At 35.2% G+C, this 24,491-nt stretch overlaps 1 protein-coding gene across 2 annotated transcripts in view; it reads left to right on the top strand.

Annotated features, from left to right (window-relative positions):
- usp43a (ubiquitin specific peptidase 43a) overlaps nucleotides 1–24,491 on the top strand; it is a 379,370-nt gene that overhangs the window by 336,792 nt on the left and 18,087 nt on the right. For both annotated transcript variants that reach the window (XM_042758153.1, XM_042758152.1), the window contains exons 2-5: nucleotides 3,125–3,217; nucleotides 7,363–7,498; nucleotides 8,705–8,849; nucleotides 22,387–22,549. In XM_042758153.1, the coding sequence (XP_042614087.1) occupies nucleotides 7,463–7,498; nucleotides 8,705–8,849; nucleotides 22,387–22,549 (344 nt within the window). In that variant the 5' untranslated portion in view covers nucleotides 3,125–3,217; nucleotides 7,363–7,462. The remainder of the gene's footprint in view (nucleotides 1–3,124; nucleotides 3,218–7,362; nucleotides 7,499–8,704; nucleotides 8,850–22,386; nucleotides 22,550–24,491) is intronic.

Below are 24,491 nucleotides of genomic sequence, written 5' to 3'. Positions count from 1 at the left end.
TTGTTTGTAGTTCACTCAAAAATGAACATTGTCGAAAGGTCACAACCCATATTTTTTTATTTTTATTTTTTTGTATGGAACACAAAATATAACCTTCACATTGATCTTCTTCAGACAAAAACAGACCGCATGCTGTCAATTTTGCTCCAAAAAAAGTAGTGCAAGTCTTCTGAAACCAGGAGCTACTTCTGTCTATTTATCTTTACTTTTCTGCTGCAGCTCTCCAAATATGTTTCGATGGCTAACTTGTACATAAAAGCTTACACTGAAGCTTGCCGTGTCTTATTTCTAGACAAAAGAGCATTGCTTCTCATGTGTGTAGTATTTATACATAATAAACTATCATAGAACTTCAGAAGCCTTGAAATATAGTGCAAGAGTTGAATGGGATACATGTCTGTGGTGCTTTTATTGTGCCATTTATTTATTTATTTATTTATTTTTATTTTTGGGGGGAGTTTTACCAATATTGATAAAACAAAATGTAAGTCTATAGATTTAGGCTGGATCATTAGAAAGGAAGAAAAACTTTGACCTATATGTCATTTTAAAGAGATGATAAAACATTTGCTCCAAAGTCTTCTGTACCATTGGCTGCGCTTATAAAGAGTACAAATACAGGACCCGAGAAGGATCTGAAAAAAAGGAAAGGATTGAATGCATTATTTATGTATCATCTCATTGATGTTAACAGTCAGGGTTTACAGTGTACAAAGGGTTAAAAGGAGAAATAAAAGAACCTCATTGTATTTAGATTAAATCTCTGTCATAGAGCAAAGAGGTTTGAGTTTCTTTTGTAAAGTTACTGTTTTGTCTTTCATGAGAATAACATTCACTGATGTAACATTACAATTACAACATAACAACTTGACTAATGACTTTGAGGAAAGGGTAACACAGGGATATGGTGGATTCACTCCACCTTAGCGCAACAAACCAATCATGCTCTTCTGACATCTTCACCAGACTAGTTCAAAGACAGTTTTCTCAGTGGACGTCCTTTAAAGCCGCACTGTGCTTTACTACAGCTTAACGACACAAGCATGGCATGGGAAAAGAGGCACCTTATTGTAGAGTGCAAATTGGGCCCGGAAAAAAGTTTTTCCTTCTCCTCTCTGAGCAATTTTATTTTCTAAGCAGTTTGCAATTTTGCAATGATTTGTGCAACTTTGATATAGGTAATACAAGTATGGGTTTATAGTTATTAATAAATTTGCATTTCTCATAAAGTAAAGAAAAAAAGACTTGAATGTTTAATCTTTATAAATTAAGTCAGCACAACAAAAGTTTAGAAAATGATATTATTTGCTTGTATTCCTGCCATGCTATGGAAAAGGTCCAAATTATGTTACAGTATTGAGGAATGCTATATTTTTGTACTGCTCTTAAAATCATGCTGTAATATAATTTATTTATTTTTTTCCGGGTTTTACATTTTTGTAATTCTCACATGTTATTTTTTATATTATTTGAATTCTCCTTCATGAACTAAGTTTAGTTCCAGTGTCCTTGGTTTCTGATTGGTTAATTAATTCATCCCACCTGTTCATTTTTTTCACCTCTTCCTTTGTCCTGTGTATTTATTCCCCCTGTTTGGTTCAATTCTTAGTCTGTTCTACTTGTTAGGCTGGTTAGTGTTTCTACTGCATTTCTCTTGATCATAGTTCCAGACTGTTTTGTTTTTGTGAAACTGAGACAGTTTAGATTGTAAACGGTTTAAAGTTGATCAAATAGACCTAAAATTCCAAAAACATAGAATTTGTACCTTTTTATTCTTTTTGTGAAAAGTGTTACAGAGTCGATTCTGCCATTGCTTTATATTGCAAAGTATAAGCCATTTGATTTCTGTGAACTGGATGTGCAGAGTTAATGAGCAGCTGATTATTTTCATTGCTATTACGTTGACATGTAGTTATTTGCACTACTCTTCATTATTTATCTACACTTTTTCACACTAAGAAGTGCATAATCTATTGTATGTGGTGCAAAACTCATCTGTTGAGTGTCTGTGGTGGTAGGTGTGCACTGCTATTTTAAGGGGTCTCCCACTGGTTGATATGACAGCTCTGCCGAGTTCACAACTGGACCCCAACATGATGCAATCTCAGTCACATTCTACCTCTGCTGTTTCCCTCACTTTCTTTTTCATTTATTCCACTTACAGATGTCTCTTCTATCTGTATTTCTAAATCCCATCATCCTCTCTGCTTCCGCGTTCATTTTTCATCGCTCTATCTGGACTCGCTTTTTTTGTTCCTGCTGAGATATTGAAATCCATGCATTCCAGAGCTTCCTGTCTCTGTGAATAAGGGAGCCTGTGCACATCTCTCCTGGTTTGCGAGCTGTCATCTGTTCTGCAGAACCCAAATGCATTTCCAGTGTTCAGCTGTTGAGTCATGAAGGGAAGCTCTATATCGGGCTCAGAGGCAGACGTGCTGTGGACATCATGCCAAACAACTGTGCTCTCCAAAAACAGAAAAAAATATATTTTTCTTCATGCAAAAATCTGTATTTTGGTGTAGTTTTCCAGTATCACAAGATAAATATAATTGATAGCAAGATAGTACGACAGATATTCAGCATAGTTAGCTAAATTAAGCATAAGCTTAGTTATTTGATGTTCAATATCAAATAAAACACTAGAAGGGTCACTCTAGACACCCAAATCTATTCGGGCATTGCAACGGTTTTATTTCACACTCTGCAGCATCTTTTTAAAAACAAATTCAACATATAACAAATAATAATAATAATAATAATAATAATAATAAATACTAATAAAATAAAAATATAAAAAATCTACCCTACCTTCCTGAAAAAACTCCAGACCTTCAGCTTTAAAGTTTATGTTGCTAAGAGGTCATTTCACAGTGTATTGATCTTCAACTGATCTTCAGATGATACGAATTCACAGGTTCACCAAACTTGAACTTTAAAATGCAGTGAAATGGAACTGTAAAATGGAACTAATGACCGAAATGGAACTAATGACTGTAAAAAAATGAAATATTTTTACTTGCAACTTTTGGCCATAGAGAATATACATTTTACAAAAGAAAAAATTGTTAACAGAATGTTCATTGGAAGATTCCTGATAAATTTAAATTTCATTTCTATGTTTCAGGTCATCATTGACGTGCCCTCATTGCCTTAAACAGAGCAACACCTTTGACCCTTTCCTGTGTATTTCACTTCCAATCCCACTGCGACAGACCAGGTATGTTACTGTGTCTTCTGTCTCTGTGTCACAATTTTCCTAAATCTCAAAAACTGCCATTCAGCAAAATCTCTTCAGTGAGACTGTCAACCTGTCAGAGAGACCGATAATAGAATGAGAGAAATATAAAGTGAGAACTATGGCTCATCATGAATGCTTGTACCAATAATGCTGTCTGAAACACTCAGATTTCCAAGCATGCTCATCTCTGAATCACTAACCTCCACTTTTCACATTCATTTTATTGAAAGTGGAATATCTAGCAGCACTGAAGCTTAGGGGGCCAGATTTGAAGGTCCTCAGTAAAGAGTTCTAGTTTTAGTGCTGAAACCTACCATACGTATTGTTATGAATTTTTACAAAGACATCAAATTAGATTAGACAAATGCCATGGACAGACCGAAACAATTCTGCCAGCAGACTAGCACTGCTCGCATATGAGCTGAACTCCTGGGCAAGACTTTAGGGAGCCGATCAGATGTCTTTAGCCTACAGAACACAAGTGCCGCTGGTCATCCAAAAAAAAAGGAGTCTGCCAACAGAGAGACCAAATACAATGAATCAGATCTCTCTTTCATTGAGATGTTGGCTGAAACTCATCAAAACTTTACAGAACTACATTCTTATTAAAGAAATGATTCTAATTTTTGTCAAATAAATTAATTCTCATTATTGTAATACAATCTGTGCACAATCTTTTTAAATTAAACTAGGAAAAAATTTTTTTTTCATTTTTATACAAGTGATACTGCTATGATGTATACATACAGTTGTATTTTTCAAATATAGGCTACTTCCAAATTTAAAGGCTTAGTTCACTCAAAAATGTAAATTGAATGAATATTTGAGCCAGATGTAGCCAGATTAAACTTGAGAACCAGTTAAATACAGAATATCCAGTCCAGTTCTGTGAAGTGGATCAACCAATTTATTACAATGATCTGATTAAAAATTAGAATAGTTTTATCACTATTTCTCTCATCACATCTCATCTCTCATTAATGCACTGTGGTCTGTTCTTCACAGAAAATTATTGTATTGCTTTAGAGAACTTTCTGCAGAATGGTGTTAGATTGCTTTATGCATGTTCCAAAACAATGAAATCTCGAATGGGTGGTCCTTAAAGGGGTCATGACATGTTTTTTTTTTTTTTTTTATGTTCCCTGAGGTGTAATTTTAATATTACTTATGTTTTTTTTTTTTTTGTTTTTGTTTTGTTTTTTTTTTATGAAAAACATTCAAATTTGAGTGATTTATAACCTTTTTCCACCCTGTTTCTCATCCTCTGACTGAAACAGTAGGTTTTGGGATGTATTCCCTTTAAGAGGTCAGTGTAACATCCATTACAGGTTTAAAAATAGTTTTTACATGACATACTTTTCTCACACTTTGTGGTGTTGTTGTTGGGCCCAGAAAGGTTGGCACAGCCTGATCTTTGAGAAAAAAGTATTTTGGGAAAACTTGCATCATACTACGATTTGTTTTCTCAAAACAGTGAACTGTGAAATGTGCTGAACACATGCGTAAATTAGCACTGACGTAACTGGATTTGAATCCATTTTTTCTTTGGCCTCGGGATCTTTCGGTAGCGTATACAAATATGTTTGTTTTTTCCACAGCCAGGAATGGCACATCATCTGCCTGGCATCACAGTCTTATTGTAAACAACTACTCCTTCAGATCCACTCGCTGCACGTCGACTGAACACCTGTGGGCGTGACAACGATGCGATGATGCAAAAATAGGCGTAGTTATCTTGCTCTGGAGGAGGTCATATGCAAACAACTATGCCCAGGTGATGTCACCTTGTCCCTCTGATCCAAAACAAGCCATTTTCTAAAGGTTATTACAAAAATGCTTTATGAAAAGGACATTTTAAGTTATGAAACTTGCAGGATGTATAAAGACCTCTTCTATGTCAAAAGATCAAGGGAAATTTGGTTTCTCATGTCATGACCTCTTTAAAGTGCTTTCAGTTTTATCCGAAACAGATGAACATGAACATCTGGCAGTGATTTATTATGTTGGTTGTTGTACATTTTGTGGCAGTTCAGAAAAGACCTGGCCTTTGAGGTGCTCTAAAAGATAATGCTCATTCACGTTTGGTAAATAATGTAACACTTACACCAAATCTTCCCTAAACCTAAACTGATATTGTTAACAAAAGTAAGCATGAGATAAAAAAAACACATTTTCTGAAGCAACCATGCCAGTCTAGCTTCTACAAACATTAAAGCTGTTTTATCATGACTTGTTTTTCAATGATGCCTGAGCACTTCACATAAAAAGTGCAGTGCTGTACCAGGTGAGCTACTGAGCAAGTTTACTATGTTAGAAAAATGAGACATACAGTATGGAGCTAGTTATGTGATGCAAACCTCAAAATATATTATTTTACAAATCATGCACATTAAAAGTGTTTTGAGGGCATAACATAAAATGTCAAGGAAATGTGTCGAAAATGAGTCTTTGTTAATCAACAATCTGCCCTTTTAATCATAATTTGTATGAATAATGTAAAAGTCACTTGAGTTTTACTGCCACCAATGTTCATTTCAGCTGAAAACTGTGGCTGCATTAAGAAGTCACAATGAAACAATCTTATTGTTCCTAAAATAGGTTTCAAATATGAGGTTTAAAACTATTTCCTTTTTTTATTGTTATTTTGGGGTGAAACATGATCTGGACTTTTTTTTTTTTTTTTTTTGTCAGATTCACCCATTAGTGCATTCAGTTTTGACATTAATGGATATTATATGTGATTAAGCTCATGTCTGCACAGACATTTGGAATGCAGTAGACTCCATTTCAAAGTAATTGTACGCAAATATGTCTTTGCAAGAAGTAACACATCCAACCAGCACTTTAACACACCCAAATACACTCTGAAAACACAGAGTAAGCTCAGTCTGATTGACTCCACATATATGAACCCCTGTCAGATGACTCTCACCTCTGCGTGCCACCAGAGATAAAATCTAAAAGGCTTCAGTTGTCTTCTCACTCGTCCACTCGAATGAGAGTGTGGTTTTGTATAACTGAGTGCTTTTGTTGGGTCCAGCATTTCACATACGGCTTTCAATAATGCAGCAGAGAGGCATCTGAAAGTCCATATAAAGTCTTTAGAGCCACAACTGCAAGCTGCAGTGAAAAAATGCGGCTGCATTTGAAACCATCAGATGCTGTCAGACTGACAAATACAGCAGGAAACAGATCAGCTCTCGATTCTAATGTGTACCCACAAGCTGTGTGGTGTGTGTGTGTGTGTGTGGCAGTGTTGAAATCCAGACACAATGATTTAAATCAACTGATTTTGATTTGTTACTCACTCTCTCACACAATCTTTCATATACAGTATTGGTAAATAAGCAAAGCAATATGACAGAAGAGGATGTGTTACAGTGGCTTTAACCATGGTTAATGAGATGGTCTAATTCTGGCCCATCATTTTATCACTCTTGTCTTTCCAAACCTGTATTGCTTTTTTAATTCAGTGGAACACACAAGAAGATATTTTCAAAAACACTGAAAACCAAACAACATTGGAGCCCATTGACTTCCATTGTTCGGGAAAAAAAAAATGTTCCACAGAAGAAAGTTAGCCATACTGTTTTGGAATGACATGACCGTGAGCAAATATTGACAACATTTTCATTTCTGGGTGAATTTTGTTGTAGAATAAAACGTTACAATATCTTGAGCTTGTGTTAACCACAGACCTTATTTCAAGCATTTAACTAAAAATGTTTCTAAAAAGTATTTTGACTTCAGGATTATGGAACCTGAATTGCTAAAATGCTAACTAATTCCGGGTCATACAAACATATGTCATCCCTGCAGCTCTCAATCCCCGCTTAGATTTGATCGTTTTAAACGTTGTTGTGTTAACATTACCTGCGTCTTGAGTTTCCCTTTGGAATTTTTTAATAGGTTTTTTAGAATAGTGGTTTTTGATTTATGAGTAAACATCTATGAGTGGTTACCAATACTTTATATTGGTAACCAAGAGTATTTCCAATTATTTTCAAAAACCTTCTATGGTAAAAACATGTAGGAAGCATGTATGAATTGGCCTACAAATTGATGTCTTGAATGAGCAGCTACATTCTATGATGTGATAAATATGTATGTTTTTGTATGTTTAGGGCCCTGAATGTGATTCTGGTGTTCAACACTGAAGGTCAGCGGTTTCTGAGAGTAGGGTTGGCCGTGCCTCTCTTTGGGTCTGTCTCAACACTCAGGGCCATGGTAGCAGAGGAGGGCAAGATCTCTTCAGACCAGGTGAGACCTACTTTCTGTCATACTGTTTTTCTCTCTCTCTCTCTCTCTCTCTATCTTTCTGAAACTAAACTGTGTGCAATACACACCAATAGTTTATTTTAAAATATTGTATTGTACTGCACATGCACACACCTTACATAGTCTGGGTGTAGAAGAAATCTTTTTTGCACACGTCTTCAAGGTTTACAGACAGTAATAGCCTGTATCTCTATTCATACTCCATTTAAACTGCCTTCTCTGAACACACTCCATCTGTTGGTTAATGGAAACTTCCCAGACTTGCTCAGCCAGGGTTTACGTTGTTATTGTGTTGTAAGATACATATTTTTAATGTCACCACTGTATAGATGGCCAGATGCTATTACTGCAAGGTAAAAGACCCCATTACCTTCCTTTCTTTTAAGTTTGTCTCTTTTCCAGCTCTCAGTGCCTCCATGAAAGGGGCTTACCAACTACTAAGAAATTCTGAAATTCATGTTACATTTATAATTCAAACTCTTTTGCTCTAATTGTTTTATTCATAATTGTATTGTCAAGAGTATTATTAAACTTTTATACAGTGTTCATCTCTTCAGCTCTGAGTAATACTGTGGAGAGGCTTACAGGATGCTGGGGCTATTTCAGAGCCACCCAAACAATATGAGAGGGCAGAAAAACATCAGCGCAGGGCACAGCCTTCCTCAGAGATTAAGGGAAAAGGGATTACTGACTCCCTACTTAGCCTTTAGTGTACACAGATATCAATTCATGAATATTATATGTTGGGTTCAGGAAACAGATTTTTATTTGGCAGTTTCACAGAGTTTAGATTGAGTATTACTTGGCCATTTGTAAAAATTAGCTTTGTATTAACAGGGTATAAGCACATGTATACTAATGTAGATGGTGTCTCCCCCTTGTGGTGGGAGGTGATATTTAGTTGAGTGTGTAGAGCATGTGCTTGGCTTGTTCAGAATAGCATACTATTATACTAACCTCACTTACTGTATCACAGAAAACAATAGAAACAGACCTACCACTGAGCCTAATAGTTTGTCATTCTGAATGTTTGAGCTGAAATCCCCTTATCTGTTGATTTCTGATGTGACAAGAACCTGAAATCTTCTTTGTTTACTTGGACCCAAGTTTCTCATTTTTATGAATAATCCGTTCCATGGTGTACAAGGTTGTTTAACTCTCAGATCAAAATGTATCTTTTTCTCATAGGTGATTTTGACCGAGATGAACTCAAATGGGTTCCAGCGCTCTTTCTCTGATGAAGATGATATGACGAGTATCTCAGAGAGTGATGTCATCTACGCCTTCCAGGCTCCACCCCTCTTCACCAGAGGAGGCTCCATGCGATTCTCAGGTAACCACAGTGATGCATAAGGAAATCAGGAGACAAGGAAATGCTTTAGGCTTCTAGCATCTTTAGCTTCTGTTGTTAACTGGATTTTGACAGTTAAAAATATAAGTGATTTTCAGTTGTTTGCTCACTCTCCTCTAGTGTCTCAAGAAAGTTGAAAGTTGCAGCTGAGTATAAGTCACATACTGTAGAGTGTTGATGCGAAAAAACATAGATAAGTCATATTTTATTGATACATTCAGAAATAATGTAAAATACCGGTAAATTAACATTATCTATAAACATTATAAACATGCATTTTAGTTCCCCTCACTCCACAACATAACCTTCCATTAATCCCTATTCAGAACAAGAACGAATGACAGAAGTATAAAATAAAAATATATTAGTATTCATTATAAACAATATTTATTATAAATGCCAAGTGCTTTACCACAAATTCATCAAAATAAATCACTCATCAGCCTCAAAATAAATGTATCAAAATAAATCACTAGATCACCGTCATCACACTCAGTGATTCCGGCCTTTCAAAATCCTTTGGGTACCATTTCAGTTTTCCTTCATACTCTACAACAACTAGTTTAAACTGAGCTCTGCATCTTTTTCTGATTCATTGACTGCATTTTAGTGTTATGATGAGTGGGCTGTGATAGATTTGTACTTGATTCTAATTGCCTTATTTAAGTCACAGCACGTTCCAGATTATTAAAAAGAAATATGACTTATATTCTGAAAAATACAGTATTTATTGACTTTTTCTTTTTTTTGCTGATTAAAGAGCCTAGGGCTATTACAGACAGATGTGATTTCTCTGGACACCTGTTTCCGTGTTATCTGTCAGGTAGTAGGGACATGTATGTGTGGTATTAAAAAATATTTGCTTAAGGCAATTTTAAGAAAAATGCAGGCATAGAAGTCAATGTACTGGAAAATGTAGGATTATAATGAGATATTTATACAGAAATAGCTCAAGTACACAGTGACTTCTCAGTCCACTGATATATTTAAGTGACAAAATGCAGTGTGACTTCTTCCTATAAATGAGCTTACATTTTTTTTTCTTGCACTGTATATTTTAAGTCCATTGAAAGTTCTAAAGAAAACTTTCACCTTGAAGATTAAGAGGCTCTGTTAAATTAGAGATAAAACTCTGTTTACAGAAGTCTTCAGATAGTGTGGTTGTTTATTATGGCTGTCAGGTGGACGATTGAAGATTGATATCAGTGCAAATTATGCTTATAGAGGTGCCAAGAAGAATGGAGGACGGAAAAAATTACTTAACATGGCTGACCCGTTGAGAGGCGACTTGTAGAATAAAATGTATTTTTCTAGCTACTGGTGTGACATGCCAAATAAACACACTTAGCATACATTTAAAAAGAGTAGTTATTACTGTACATTTAAAAAGATTAGCTATTATCAAAATAATATACTTTAAAAGAAAATACTTAATTGCAAACCTTAAGTAATGTTTTCGGACACTTAATTGCATGTTAATTGCAATGAAATGTATCGTAAATGAAAATGTATTGTAGTTTCAATTTATATTAAATGCAGTTAGCTGAACTTTAGAGCGTATTTGTATACTGGCATCTAAAAAATGTATTAAAGTCCACCTGTTGTCAATAATTTTATCCCTTAAATGCTGGTCTTTTATCAAAGTTTTTTTTTTTTTTTTTTTTTTTTTTTTACAGTATGTCTTAAAAATAATTTCTTCATGTCTTAAAATGGCTTAAATGTATCTCTACACCCTTATATCATTGAGTATACAGCGGATTTGTGAATATTCAAATTAGTCCCCACCTCCATTCAATGGCACCACCTCGGACCTGCACCACTTTCACTCAGTTATCAAAAGTAAGTGCTATAGTAGACACTACACAGTGGTAATCACAGTGTTAATCTTGGATAAATGGTTATCGCTATGTCATTCATTTAACTTTCGAGAATAAATCTGTGAGTGAATGTATTCAAATTCTGAATAGATTATGGCCTAGAAAACGTACAAGAAAGCTCCCCTTATAATCACTGAAAAGCTGCCACTCGTCTTTGTTCATCGCAACCTCATTCTGTTATAATCAATGAAGCTCTAGCCTCTAAACTGCATACTTAATCTGTTATTTACATCGTGTCTACGCCTTGTTTATTATTACGCAAGGATTCAGGAGTGTGCAGAAATCAGCACTGAACAAAACTCTGGATTCTGACTTATACTGTATGAACACCTCTGACTGGCCATTGTGATCAAGAAATGAACAGCTATGTCTGTGATTCTCTATATAACACAACCCTGCAAAAGCATGATGTAAATAGAAGCTGAGGAATTTGCACATGGTTTTTCTTTAAGCAAATGAAAAAAAAAAAATTAGACAAGTAAACAACGTTAATAACTTGATTTTCACCCCACAGGGGGCTTTAACTTTAAATGTAACACACACTCAAATAACACAGTTCAGTTAAAATTATGATCAAGTAGTCTACTTTACATATGCTTTATTATGCCAGTCAACACTTCAAAAGAAGTGTGCTTTAAAGTATAACAAAATATTATTAAAACATAAACCAGTCAAAAGTTAATTAAGATTTTATTGTTTTTAAAATAAGTATCTTACAGTATGTTCACCAAGGCTGTGTTTATTTGACCAATAATACAGTAAAAACCAGTAATGTTGTAAAATATAACAATTAAAAATAACTGTTTTCTATTTAAAAAAACTGCAACTGTACAGTAAATTAATTCACGAGAGGTTGTTTACCTTATTTATTGGACACCTCATATTATCAGTACTATATTATAGGGTCACATGGTTCTGTCAAAACATTTTACTTGTACAGCTGCTCGTCTGGACATCAGAGGTTGGCTACTGAGTGTATTTAAACACTTAGCATATTATCCATCTTAATTACATTGCTGATCATAGAAATTACTTATGCAGTCAGAGTTATCATCATGTAGCATCAGTGGCTACGTTTACATGTGCACCAATAATGTAATTATTTCCAGTAATCAGAGTAAGGACTTAATCGCTTCACACAAGGACTAAACCTCTTCACTCCAGTTTACATGCAATTTTTCATTATTCTGATTATCCTCTAAGAAGTATGGTTATTTTTACCGTCATTATTCACATACTTCACAGCACAAATGATGAACTCACATACATTAGCCATGCTACTGACCACTGTCCACTTGCATCAAATGCAAAATGTGACTACAGAAGTATTGGATGGTTATTTGGTGCCGTGATGAATATTGCAACGTCACAATCTCACAAAGTTCTGTTATAATGAATGGTAATGAATTTACATCGCGTCTACACTTTGTTTGTGGTAGGCTAATGAGAGGATTTGTGAGCTTGCGTAACTTAGCACTGAACAAAACTGAGTGGTGAGGAGATGCTTTAACTGGAATCTCTGATCACCAGAGGAGAACTTGTTATTGTCCTCTTGCATCATCGACACACTATTTTCCTGTTTAATACTATAAAGCTGCTTTGACATAATTTGTTTTGTATAACAATACAAAAACATGTAAAGGTTGTAACAGTAACAAGTAAGGTTGTAAATATAAACCTTGGAAGCTTTCCTGAGCCCAAACACAAATACCCATTTGGAGTGTTTGCCTGCTCTGTTTCGCCAATATCCTACTTTTTCAGCCTCAACTGAAAAGTGCTCTCTGCTCTTGCTTTCATTTGAGGGTGCTTAGCACCCTGTAGCACACCCCGTAGAAACCAGGACTGCTTCAGAATAATGTCACACAGATGCATGAAGTTATGTGAAGAATCATCCATGTATGGCATCTGTGTATGTCCGAGAACATCCTCACTTTGGTTAGAGCTGTAATAATGCAATTACAGGCCTGTTTATTGCAATTAAAATAGGTGTATGCGATTATAGTTTAATGCGATTATGGTTACTAAGATTTTTAGCTTAATTGCATTATTTTGATGGAAGTATTACTTTAACATAAGGTAAAGTTTAACTGCAATATTGCCAAAATCCCATTAGAATTATGCATTATGAGGGTGCATGTAAACAGACGTCAATTGATGCTATTTTCAAAGCTGATTATTTTGTGTATTAAGTGTAATAGAATATGTTAACATTCTTTAATGTTCAAAAAATGCATTATTTTTTCACATACTGTTCATTATTGCAGATCCTCCATGCATAGTCTTTCTAAAATGTGTCAATTTCTACAAAGCCCCTCCTTCGAAAAGCACAGTGTGCTCTGATTAGCCAGCTGATCCAGTGCGTTGTGATTAGCTGAACAACTCAAGCATGTGTCGGAAATGTAATGCATGTTACCATAATCGTGAGCTTTAGCTTCCAAAGCAGTTATAAAAGAGTTAAATAATGTTGCAGTTTTACTATGTAACAATGGGCACGTCCTGCTTCATCTCTACTCGAGCGTCCAGTGTGAAGCAGAACATAAAGCGGCAGATTGTCCTAGGAAAGTTGGAATTTTCCTATTTTTTAGAAACAGCCTTTCTGCACAGCCAACCTTGTACTCTTCCAGGTTCAGGAAACTTTCCTCCATAAAATGTGCTGCACACACTCAAACATTTAGGTTGTACTGTTCTGGGACAGTGTTGTAAATAAATGTTAACCACTGACTCCTAATTGTGTCAACTTTCAGAAGGCCAAAAAAGAGTGCTTTTGCTTTCGCATAGAATCACAAAGCGTCTGGCGGCAGCAAACACTACTGCAATACCTGAAACCACACCTTCTGTCTTTGTGTATCAAATTTGGTGGTATTATGCAAATATTTGCACATAGTGAAGTAGATATATGAGTGAGAATTCAATTGAGGTGTTTTCAGCCGGTCTGGATCAGCCTTCTTTTTTTAGATAGAAAAAATCTGTTTGTGGGAGACTTTGAGCTTTTTAACTTTGCAGATCTTATGCATGCACAAACAGCTACAAAACATGAAAATGCATCATACGACCCCTTTAATGACTCCTGACATAATGAAATATCATATACATTATACGTTTTAAGTGTGGTTACAATTGAAAATACTGAATTTGAAGTGTAATGGCTCTCCAAAGGAAATCGGGCTCATATAGTATACTGTAAATCCAAATGTTGTCTTCCTTCTCTCTGATTTGGCCTTTTATACTGCAAGGAATTTTTGTTTTTCCCCTTAGGCAATTTTTAATCAGATGAGACTGTGTTGGGTGTCTGCCAGTGTGGTGTTATTGAAAAATGAACTTGTGCTTGTGTTACATTTAGAAATTGATATTATATGTGATGTGAAATAAATAAAATGGTTTTTATTAATGGAAAGAAAGACAAATGGATTGGGAATTAGATTGTCCTTGTTCTTATCTGTATGCAGCATTCTTTCACACCCAAATAAACTTCACTGTGGTGTAATCCTCTACCACTAACATGATAATGAAAGGATCTGTGTATACGTTCAATTGAAGTAAATTCTTTTAAATGCATTTGTATAACACTTCGTACAACAGTAAATGCCTAAAAGCAGTTTAAAGAGGTTTCAGAACTGGACCTTCAAAGACATAGCCTATGGTTACAAGGTAAAATTACATAAAATAGAGTTAGCAACTAACCTTGGGCAGAACCAAGGATCAAAGGATAATCCACCTCCTCTATTTGGCCTGACTGGAGACCATCAGTAATTTGTGTTGATGTATTGAGGCATGTAAAAAGCATTTTCCTGACCATCTTTCTTTCGAGAACATTTGGTCTGATTCTATTGCAAATGATTATTGTTATTAAGAATGTTCACTTTTGATTTTCATTCATGTTTATTTCACTTCTGAATGTTTTAAATCTGTAGATTAAATCATGTCACTTTGTCGTAGGCTCCAGTGAACTAGTTACCTCAGATAGATGGTAATTACAACTTGTGTATATCAGGAAACAAGTGCTGCCCAGTTCTGTCTTGGGCCTCATTTCTTTTACAATGTGCAGTATATTAAGAGTGTTCATCTAGCTGTGAGAAACTTTAAATTGTGTTATAAATAACTGTTTGCTGACTTTGCTCGAAGGCATCTTTATACGCATATAGCTACTTCTGCAGAGAAATCTTTAGAGACAGTTTGTCATAGACTCTCTGCCTCATTACAAGTGACAGTTACCGATCAGCACTAAAATGTGAGTTGGTGTCTTCTGTCACTCTGCAATTGACAGCTTAAAAAAAAAATATTTTAAAATGGCTGTTTTTTTTTAACAGCACATTTTTTGTAAGAAAATGTTGAGCTTCCCTCTCAGATTCAAGATATATTACAAATTGGGATATTTTATGCATAATTAGTAATGTTATGTGATGTAATATCCCTAAAAAAAGTAGTCTTTTAGTATATGCAAAGAGCTAAACTGCTGTGATTTTGATGTTGGGTCCTCCTTTGGCCTTACAATCAAACAATGACAGAACAGATGTTGTTCCTGTAGTTCAAAGAGCAGAGCATGTTTATGGCAACACCAAGGTCATAGGTTTGATTTCCAGGGAATGCTAGTGCTGATAAAATGTATACCTTTAGTGCAATGTAAGTAAATAAAATACAATACATACATACATGCATAAAATAAGAATAAAACCATACACTTTGAGATGAAAAGTAACACCGCATACATATTTTATTAAGATATAAGAAATCTATTCCTTTTTACTGCATCAACATTATTATTATTATTTTTTTCTTTTTTTTTTTCAAGATTCAGTCTGTGAAAGCAGTTCTTAATATCTTATACATTGTTGCTTCCTAAGTAGATTTATGATTTAATAATTTGTATATATATTATTTTGGGTCATTTATTTATTTATTTCAATTAAAAAATCTCTCTCTCTCTTTAACAGTGTAGTTATTGTTTGTTCTAATTTTTCTGTTCAATTATTGTATCTCTTTACAGTGTCATGGAGATGTCAACCTCCTTTTTCACTGTAGAAGTGTTCAGTACAGTCTAAACTGTAAAAATATCCTGTTGAATTTACAGTGAAAACTGTCAGCTGTGGTTGCCAGAAATTCAATTTAAACACATTTTGGGACTTTTTTACTTTCTTTACTGTCAGTTCTACAGTAATTCATACCTGCAAAAACACAAATTTGACAGTACTTTACAGTAAATTAACATATAATTACACGTTTTCAGTGTGTATATGAGGTAACTAACAGTCAACCAATTAACAGATTTAAAAAAAAAAAAACACACACACACACCATACTAGCGTTTAAAAGTAACAGTAACTGAGTAACAGGTCTGAGTAACAGGTACTGTACAATTTCTTTGCCCTCTTTTCCAGTGCATATAGCAAGTGCTCTCCCTTGAGAAGATGTGATTGACAGATGAGGTTTAGAGGGTCATCTGTCTGAATGGTTCTTAGATAAGCTTACATCCTGGTCTCTCTGAAACTTAAGTTGATAGAGGTTTGGTGAGGTCGTGTGTAACTGAGCAAAAACACACTGTGTAACCTGTGTTATCAGATTTACCGGTTGTTATCAAGGGATAACATACCTCAGAATGTCCCAACTGACCAATCAGAATCAAGTATTAAACAGAGCCGTGTAATAAATACATTATACAGTACACTTGCATAAAGTGATATATACTATATACCATATCTCAACTGCCTGATTTTTTGATTGCATTATTATTATCGCCCAGATCTTTATATTAAGTTGAACATAAGTACTGAATGTCCAACTTTATCCACATTCATACAGTAGCCTATAATTGCTTTGAGCAATATATATAACAAATCTCAATTGTTTGATTGTTTGTATCGTCACAAAAAGTCAAGTCACCTTTATTTATATACATTTACATTTAGTCATTTAGATGCTTTTATCCAATGCAAAATACAAATGAGGACAATGGAGGCAATCAAAATCAACAAAAGAGCAGTGATTTCCAAGTGATATAACAAGTCTCAGTTAGCTTAATGCAGAACACGTAGCAAGTTTTTTAAATCATATATAAATAAAAAGAAAATAAAAAAAAAGATAGAATAGGAAAAGAGTAGAGCAAGCTAGTGTTAGAGAGCCTTTTTTTGCTTTTGTTGATTGCATAATAAATAAATAAAAAAATAGAATTTAACAAATATTAGAGAAGCTAGTATTTCTTTTTTTTTTGTTTTTTTTTTCACCTGTTAACTGTCACCATCCCGTATACGGGATGCCTAAACCTGTTATCTTTTATTTATTTTATTCTCTTTATTTAATTTTGTTAATATTTTTATCGTTGGAAAGTTTTTATAGTTGTAAATGTATATTTCTACTTATTTTTTTTTTTAAAAATTTTTTTTTGTTAGTAATAGTTTAATTTATGACAAGAGTGCACCCTCAAAAATCTACATCATAACAGGAGTTCTGACCTTTGTCAAAAAAAAGTATTTTTCGTTGCCTTTTTCTCTATCACACTTTAGAAAAAATCAGAAATTATATATCAACTAAAAACTTAAAATCACAAAATTCATCCTTTGAAATGCATTTTTAAAATCAGACATTGCATGAAAATGGTACATCAATATCATGTTACAAAATGTTTTCGTTCAAGAATTATAAAAATTTAAGTTTGGATTGTGCACTTTACAAGTCTATGTTTAAAAATGTGAGGGATAGTTAAGGGGTTAAAGAAAACAAGCTGTTTGTAAATAAATATAGTGCAAATCCAAAAGGGGCATTTTTTTAAAGAATAGAATTAGAATAGAGAGTGCTAGAGTTAGAGGGTCAAATAAAGATGGAAGAGATGTGTTTTTAGCCGATTCTTGAATATGGCTAAGGAGTTGGATTGGGTTGGGCTGGTCATTCCACCAGGAGGGAACATTTAATTTTAAAGTCTGTGAAAGTGATTTTGTGCCTCTTTGGGATGGCACAATAAAGCAACGTTCACTTGCAGAATGCAAGCTTCTAGAGAGCACATAAATCTGAAGTAATGAATTTAGGTAAAGGGGTGCAGAGCCAGTGTGGTTTTGTAGGCAAACATTAATACCTTGAATTTTATACAAGCAGCTATTGGTAGCCAGTGTAAATCGACTGCGACGTGCAGTCTTTTCGGCTCATTAAAAATTAATCTTGCTGCCGGGTTTCTGGATTAATTGTAAAGGTTTGATAGAACTGGCTGGAAGACCTGCCAAGAGAGCATTGCAATAGACAAGCCTGGACAGAAAAAGAGCTTGAACAAGGAGTTGTGCAGCATGTTCTGAAAGAAAGGGCCTGATCTTCTTGATGTTGAATAAAGCAAATCTGCAGGACCGGGGAGTTTAAGCAATGTGGTCTGTGAAAGTCAGCTGATCATCAATCATAACTCCAAGGTTTCTGGCTGTTTTTGAAGGACTTATGGTTGATATGCCTAACTGGATGGTGAAATTGAAGTTCTGTCTTGGCAAGGTTGAGTTGAAGGTGATGGTCCTTCATCCAGCAAGAAATGTCTGTTAGACATGCTGAGATGTGAGCAGCTATCGTCGGATTATCAGGATGGAATGAGAGGTAGAGCTGAGTGTCATCAGCATAGCAGTGATATGAAAAAGCCATGTTTCTGAATGACAGAACCTAATGATACCATGTAGACAGAGAAGAGAAGTGGTCCACCTCATCTCTCTCTCTCTCACCTCTCCAAGATACCTTGAAGGACCTATCTGAAAGATAAGACTCAAACCACTGGAGTGCGGTTCCTGAGATGCCCTTTGCTAATAGGGTTGACAGGAAGTTCTGGTGGTTAACCATGTCAAAAGAAGTGGACAGATCCAGCAAGATAAGTGTTGAAGATCTGGAAATACGCTCTTGCCAGTCTTCAACACCTGAGAGCAAGGCAGTCTCAGTTGAATGTCCACTTATGAAACCAGACTGGTTGCTGTCGAGGTGGTTGTTCTGTTTGAGAAAGGCAGAGACTGCAATGAAAGGAAGAAGGGAAACGGGTTTGTAGTTCTCTAAAAGAGATGGGTTAAGGGTGGGTTTCTTAAGTAGTGGGGTTATACGAGCCTGTCTAAATGCTGAGGGAGACACCAATGTGAAGGGACGTGTTAATGATGTGAGTGAGTGCAGGTACAACTGCTGGAGAAATATTTATATAACACTTTTAACAATACAGATTGTGTCAAAGCAACTTCACAGTATTAAATAGGAAAATATTGTGTCAATAATGCAAAATGTCAATAGTAAACACTCAATTTTGAGTTAAAGGCAGTTATTATTGAATTCAGAGATGTCATCATCCAGTTCAGTTTAAATCGCATCGGTGCAATCAAGTCGACAATATCCCTGGATATTAAGTGTCCCCAACTAAGCAAGCCAGAAGCGACAGCGGCAAAGAACCAAAACTCCATCGGTGACAGAATGAAGAAAAAACCTTGGTAGAAACCAGGCTCAGTAGGGGCCAGTTATCCTCTGGCCAGACGAAACCAGCAGATGTCACATTGTGCAGAGGACTCATCTAGTTCCTGTGGTGTTGTCCCAGTGTCCGTCTAGGGGACAAGTTCTTCACTGGGGATCTGTCTCTGGGACTCATCTAGTTGTTCTGGTCTCCGCTGACATTCAGGGCTGTAGAGGTAATCTCTATGTGCTGATCCACATTCTGGGCTGGATACGTACTGGATATGGGTGACTGCAGTGACCATCTGATCTGGACACAGACTGGATCTGGTGGCTATGGTGACCTCGGAATAATAAAAAAAGACTGACTAATATTAGCATAGATGCCATTCTTCTAATGATGTAGCAAGTACTTCGGGTGTTATAGGAAGTGTTCCCGGTTCCGGTTGTTCTAATTAATGCAGCCTAAAAATCCTTTAATGGATTTGAATATTAGAAATGTGTTAGTGTGTTATGTGTAGGCCAGGTTATAGAGATAGGTCTAGTAATCTAGATTTAAACTGACAGAGTGTGTCTTCCTCCCAAACTATGTTAGGTAGGTTATTCCAGAGTTTGAGTGCTAAATAGAAAAAAGATCTGCCGCCCGCAGTTGATTTTGATATTCTAGGTATTATCAAATTGCCTTGGTTTTGTTTGCCTCTCAAACTTTGATGGTTATGTTGTTCCAGAGTTTTGGCGCTAAATAGGAAAGCTAAACCACTTAGGGGCCTTTATAAGTAATGAGCAAGTTTTTAAAATCTATACAATGTTTAATAGGGAGCCAGTGCAGTGTTTGACAGAACAGGGGTAATATGGTCATACTTCCTGATTCTAGTAAGAACTCTAGCTGCTGCATTTTTGGACTAGCTGGTGTTTGTTTATTAAGTGTGCAGAGCAACCACCCAATGAAGCATTACAATAATCTAACCTTGAGGTCATAAACGCATGGATTAACATTTCTGCATTTGACACTGAGTGCATAGGTCGTAATTTAGATATATTTTTGAGATGGAAAAATGCAGTTTTACAAATGCTAGAAATGTTGCGTTCAAAGGAAAAATTGCTATAAAATAGCACATCTAGGTTCCTAACTGATGACGAAGAATTGACAGACCAGCCATCGAGTCTTAGACAGTGTTCTAGGTTATTACATGTGGAGGTTTTATGTCTGATAATCAACACCTCTGTTTTTTCAGAAGTTAGCAATAAGAAATTACTTGTTATTCAGTTTTTTATATCTACTATGCATTCCGTTAGTATTTCAAATTGTTATGTTTTGCCGGGCCGCGATCGGTCTGTAATTAACAAGCTCTTTGGGGTCGTTTTTTTTGTGTTTAAAATGTTTTTATTAGGGAATCCAACAATTTGACAATCAATGTTACATCGCTTTTTCTGATTCCCAAGTTGTTGTTTTTTAATGAGAGGCTTAATAACAGGCAATTTAAAGGTTTTGAAGACATATCCTAATGACGATGACAAATTAATAATAGTCAGAAGTGGATCTATGACTTCTGGAAGCACCTCTTTTAGGAGCTTAGATGGAATAGGGTCTAACATACATGTTGTTGGTATACATATTTTCACCCAGCTCTAAATGCTAAATGTGACGGAGATTAAGATATTAATATATATGTAAAGCTGCTTTTATATGTTTGGTTGGTTGTTTGTCTGTTTGACCTTGTAACAATAATCAAAATATCATAACTGGACCTTCTGGTCAACTTCTCTCTGGTGACGTATGCAGGACTTTTCCAGTCATTTAGTCTGCTTAAACAATACCACTGCAAACTCAGTTCCTCTGCCTCCACTAGAACCAAGTCCCCACCCTACATTTTTATAAAACTGAACATAAGAATTCTGTCCATATTTAAAAGAACTGCATTTTTCTACAAAGGCATTGGGAACTGTGGGTTGGTCTTGGTGTGTTTGTGTCTGTAAAAGTGTGAAATGTGAAAGTGTGTGTGTGTGTTAGTAAGGGCCAAGTTTAATTAAGGCTCTCACAAGCTCACAGTTCCCCACTTCAATCTGCTTCAGCTGGCCCTCAAATGAGCCTCTGACGACTGAGGCCTGCTGTGAGTGTGTGATAGAAAGCGAATCAGATAGTGAGAGAAAAAACACTTCCATCCTGCCATGAAAGGAAGATACATAAGTACTTTAAACATGATATCTCATTGGATTGCTAAAGAGAACCAATATTTATCCAGAATTACTTGATGGTGTCTGTCATACAGTAATCGTCAGGTTAAACTGTATTCATACTGTATGTAGAATCGAATCTGTACATGAATTGGAAGGCTAACCTCAAATGTTTTTCATGTTACTTAGTGATTTGAAAGCTTAAATATAGACTACCGTTCAAAGGTTTGGGGACAGTGTTTTTTTTCTTTTTTTTTTTCTTTAATAAATTAGTACTTTTATTCGGCAAGGATATATTAAATTGATAAAAACTGACAGTAAAGACACTGACAGATTAAAAAAATAGATTTATTCTTTAAATAACTGCTATTCTTTTGAACTGAAAAAAAAAGTATCACAGTCTGTGCAAAATTATTAAGCAGCACAGCTGTTTTTAACATTGATAATAAGAAGAAATATAAAATCAGCATATGCTTGGAATAATAAGAATAATTTCATTTTTACATGGGTGGTCATAATTGATATTATTTATTATTATTACACGGCTCTGTGGAATACTTGATTCTGATTGGTCAGTCGCAACATTCTGAGGTATGTTATCCCTGGATAACAACCTGTGAAAGCTAATAACACAGGCTCATCTGGGTAACAGCAGTCGGCGCTGTACTCTTGCTTGAACTCGCTCTCGTTTCATACAAACACAGCTGCTTCCATTTTGCTATGATTGTTTTGTACGCTGTAATGGATTATAAGAAAACTAATAAACTTTTCATCTTAATTCTTTTATTGCCTTAATTATTTTGTGGTGAAATGTTGTGTAATACATGGTTTGCCTGCACCGTTTCCCTTAAATGTCCGTTTAGTTTGAATTTGCCGCTTGATCGCAACCGCTGTCTTCACGGAAGCTTTGCGTTCAAATATTTCAACTCGAATCAATATTTTGCATCTAATTATTTACTTATGTGGCAAGTAACCGTATAATAAGCGGGATAATGTACATCCAGCCGGTAATCCATTACTTATACACTGTTATATGAAAACACTGAGCGTTTAATAAAATGCTTATTTCTTTTTATCTTTTGTAGGGTTCCATCACTCCCTCCCTTCCTCGCCATACACTGCAGAGCCCGAAGTTCACAGGTTACCACCCTCAGGGACGTTATCGTCAGAATTCTTGAATCAGGGTGGTTCTCCAAAGATCCTTCTGTTAATCTGCAATGTTGCTGTGTCTGGCCAACAAGCTACAAGGTAACTAAATATATTAAATTAATATATATTAAAACAAATGTTACAGAAGGAACTCTCTAAGTTTCCAAATCATTTTGCCAACGAAAACCCAAATTGTTTACCTGAGATTTCAAGAAATGTTCAAACCCATTCAGTGGACCCTTTGATGGACAGTGAGACAGAGATGTGACTTCTTTACATATTGTTTCAAATTTAGTGCTACTTTTTAACCCTGGCCTATAATATTGTGTAAAATAGCAGGTTCATGTATTTTCTTACTTTAAGATGCTTGCTCTACATCGGAAGGCCATTAAACAATATTATTATATTTTAATATTGTGTTTTTGTTTAAAATATTAGTTTTTTCACAAAAATTAGTTTGCAGTGCCACCATTAACCCCATTGAAGACCTGTTAATAAATACAATAAACAAATTCATACACTCTATTACACTATTTCAAAAGCATTAAAAATTGTGCTGACCTCAAACTTTTGAATAGTAGTGTGTTTATTAAATGTATAATAAATGATTCAGGTTTAAATGTAATAATAGAAAATTAGTTATATGTAATAATAAAAATTGTTTGTTTTACCCATTTAGAAATCTAGATTAATTTAATTTGGAAAATGAAAGTAATGTATTAAGTATGTCCATTTTTTAATTTTTTTTTATTAAATGTTAAAATTAAATTAAACGCATAGAATCATAACGCTTTAGCATTTTGCTATAGTTGTTTGTTCCTGCAGAGCATTACCATGCGATAAAAATAAATAATAAAAAAAAAAAAACATTTAAAATACAGGTCTATTTTGCATTTTAAAAATCCAGTATCCCAAATGTGCTGTTCTATGAGTCAAGGCATTCATTGAAAATTATTTTTAGACCTACTGCTACAAGAGACAATTCAAGATGCACAAAGACATTAATTCATACAAGTCTGATCAGTCAGCTCTGTCAGAATCAATAATCCAAGTAAGTAAACTGCAGCACAGGAACCATCTTGCCTGCTCCACCTACAGCTGCACTGATCGCCTGGACTCTGGGGAGTGCTGCATCTGGCACAGTCTTCGTCACTAACCTCTAGCTGTCAATCAGAGCTGCACACAGTCTCGCTCCCTCACTCATGGACACAGAGCTTTGGGTGGAAACAGATGACGGGTATTCCCCTGAAACACTTATAAATGTCAAGATGACATTTTAGGGCCTAAAGAAGAGAGGAGAGAAAGCAAAGGAAAGTGTTTGTGTACTGCACCTTAATGGCAGATGCCTGCTGCCTCTGGCCCACATCTGAAAGAGAAGTTGTCTCACTGATTCAATGTTTGCAGCAAAAGATAAAAGAGCTGTATCTGTATCTAAAAGTAGGTTTAAATTTTCAAGCATTCATAGGTTGAATTTCCTAAAGAGTGTGAGTGCTTTGGCTCTGGGGCACTTTTAAAACATTGCTCTGTTTGCATGAGCAGTCTGATGTGTCTACTTCTAATTCAACCAGTGTTGTCAGTTTGTGGCAGGTCTACCTGTAATATCTGATTTCTGGGAAACAGACTATTTTGAAGAGTGCTTGGGAAATCATACTTATTTGTTTAGTGCAGTAGTCTCGCATAAGTGAGGAAAGTGGTAACATTGGCAAGTGAATTCTCAGGGACTATGTTACCAAGCGAGTGTTTACAAAGAGAGTGTTAAAGAGTGTTAAGTAAGGCATCCTCTTGCCTCTTCTTTTGAATTCGTGCCATCTGGTTGACTGTATTGTCTTCCTTGTTGTATTATTTTTTTGTTGTTGTTGTTTGTTTTTTAAATAGTTTATAAATGATGACCAGCTGGTCTGGCCATTCACTCACTCATTTAATATTTTTTTTTATATTTATGTGTATATATTGTGATTTCTGATGCATGTGAACATGCTGCAAACTAAACCAGACTAAATAACCAGATTAAACAACATACTGTAAACCACTCTACAGTTTA

This window comes from Cyprinus carpio, chromosome A6 (genome assembly GCF_018340385.1).
Source record: "Cyprinus carpio isolate SPL01 chromosome A6, ASM1834038v1, whole genome shotgun sequence".
Lineage (NCBI taxonomy): Eukaryota > Metazoa > Chordata > Actinopteri > Cypriniformes > Cyprinidae > Cyprinus > Cyprinus carpio.
This window is presented reverse-complemented; position numbering and strand designations above follow the sequence as displayed.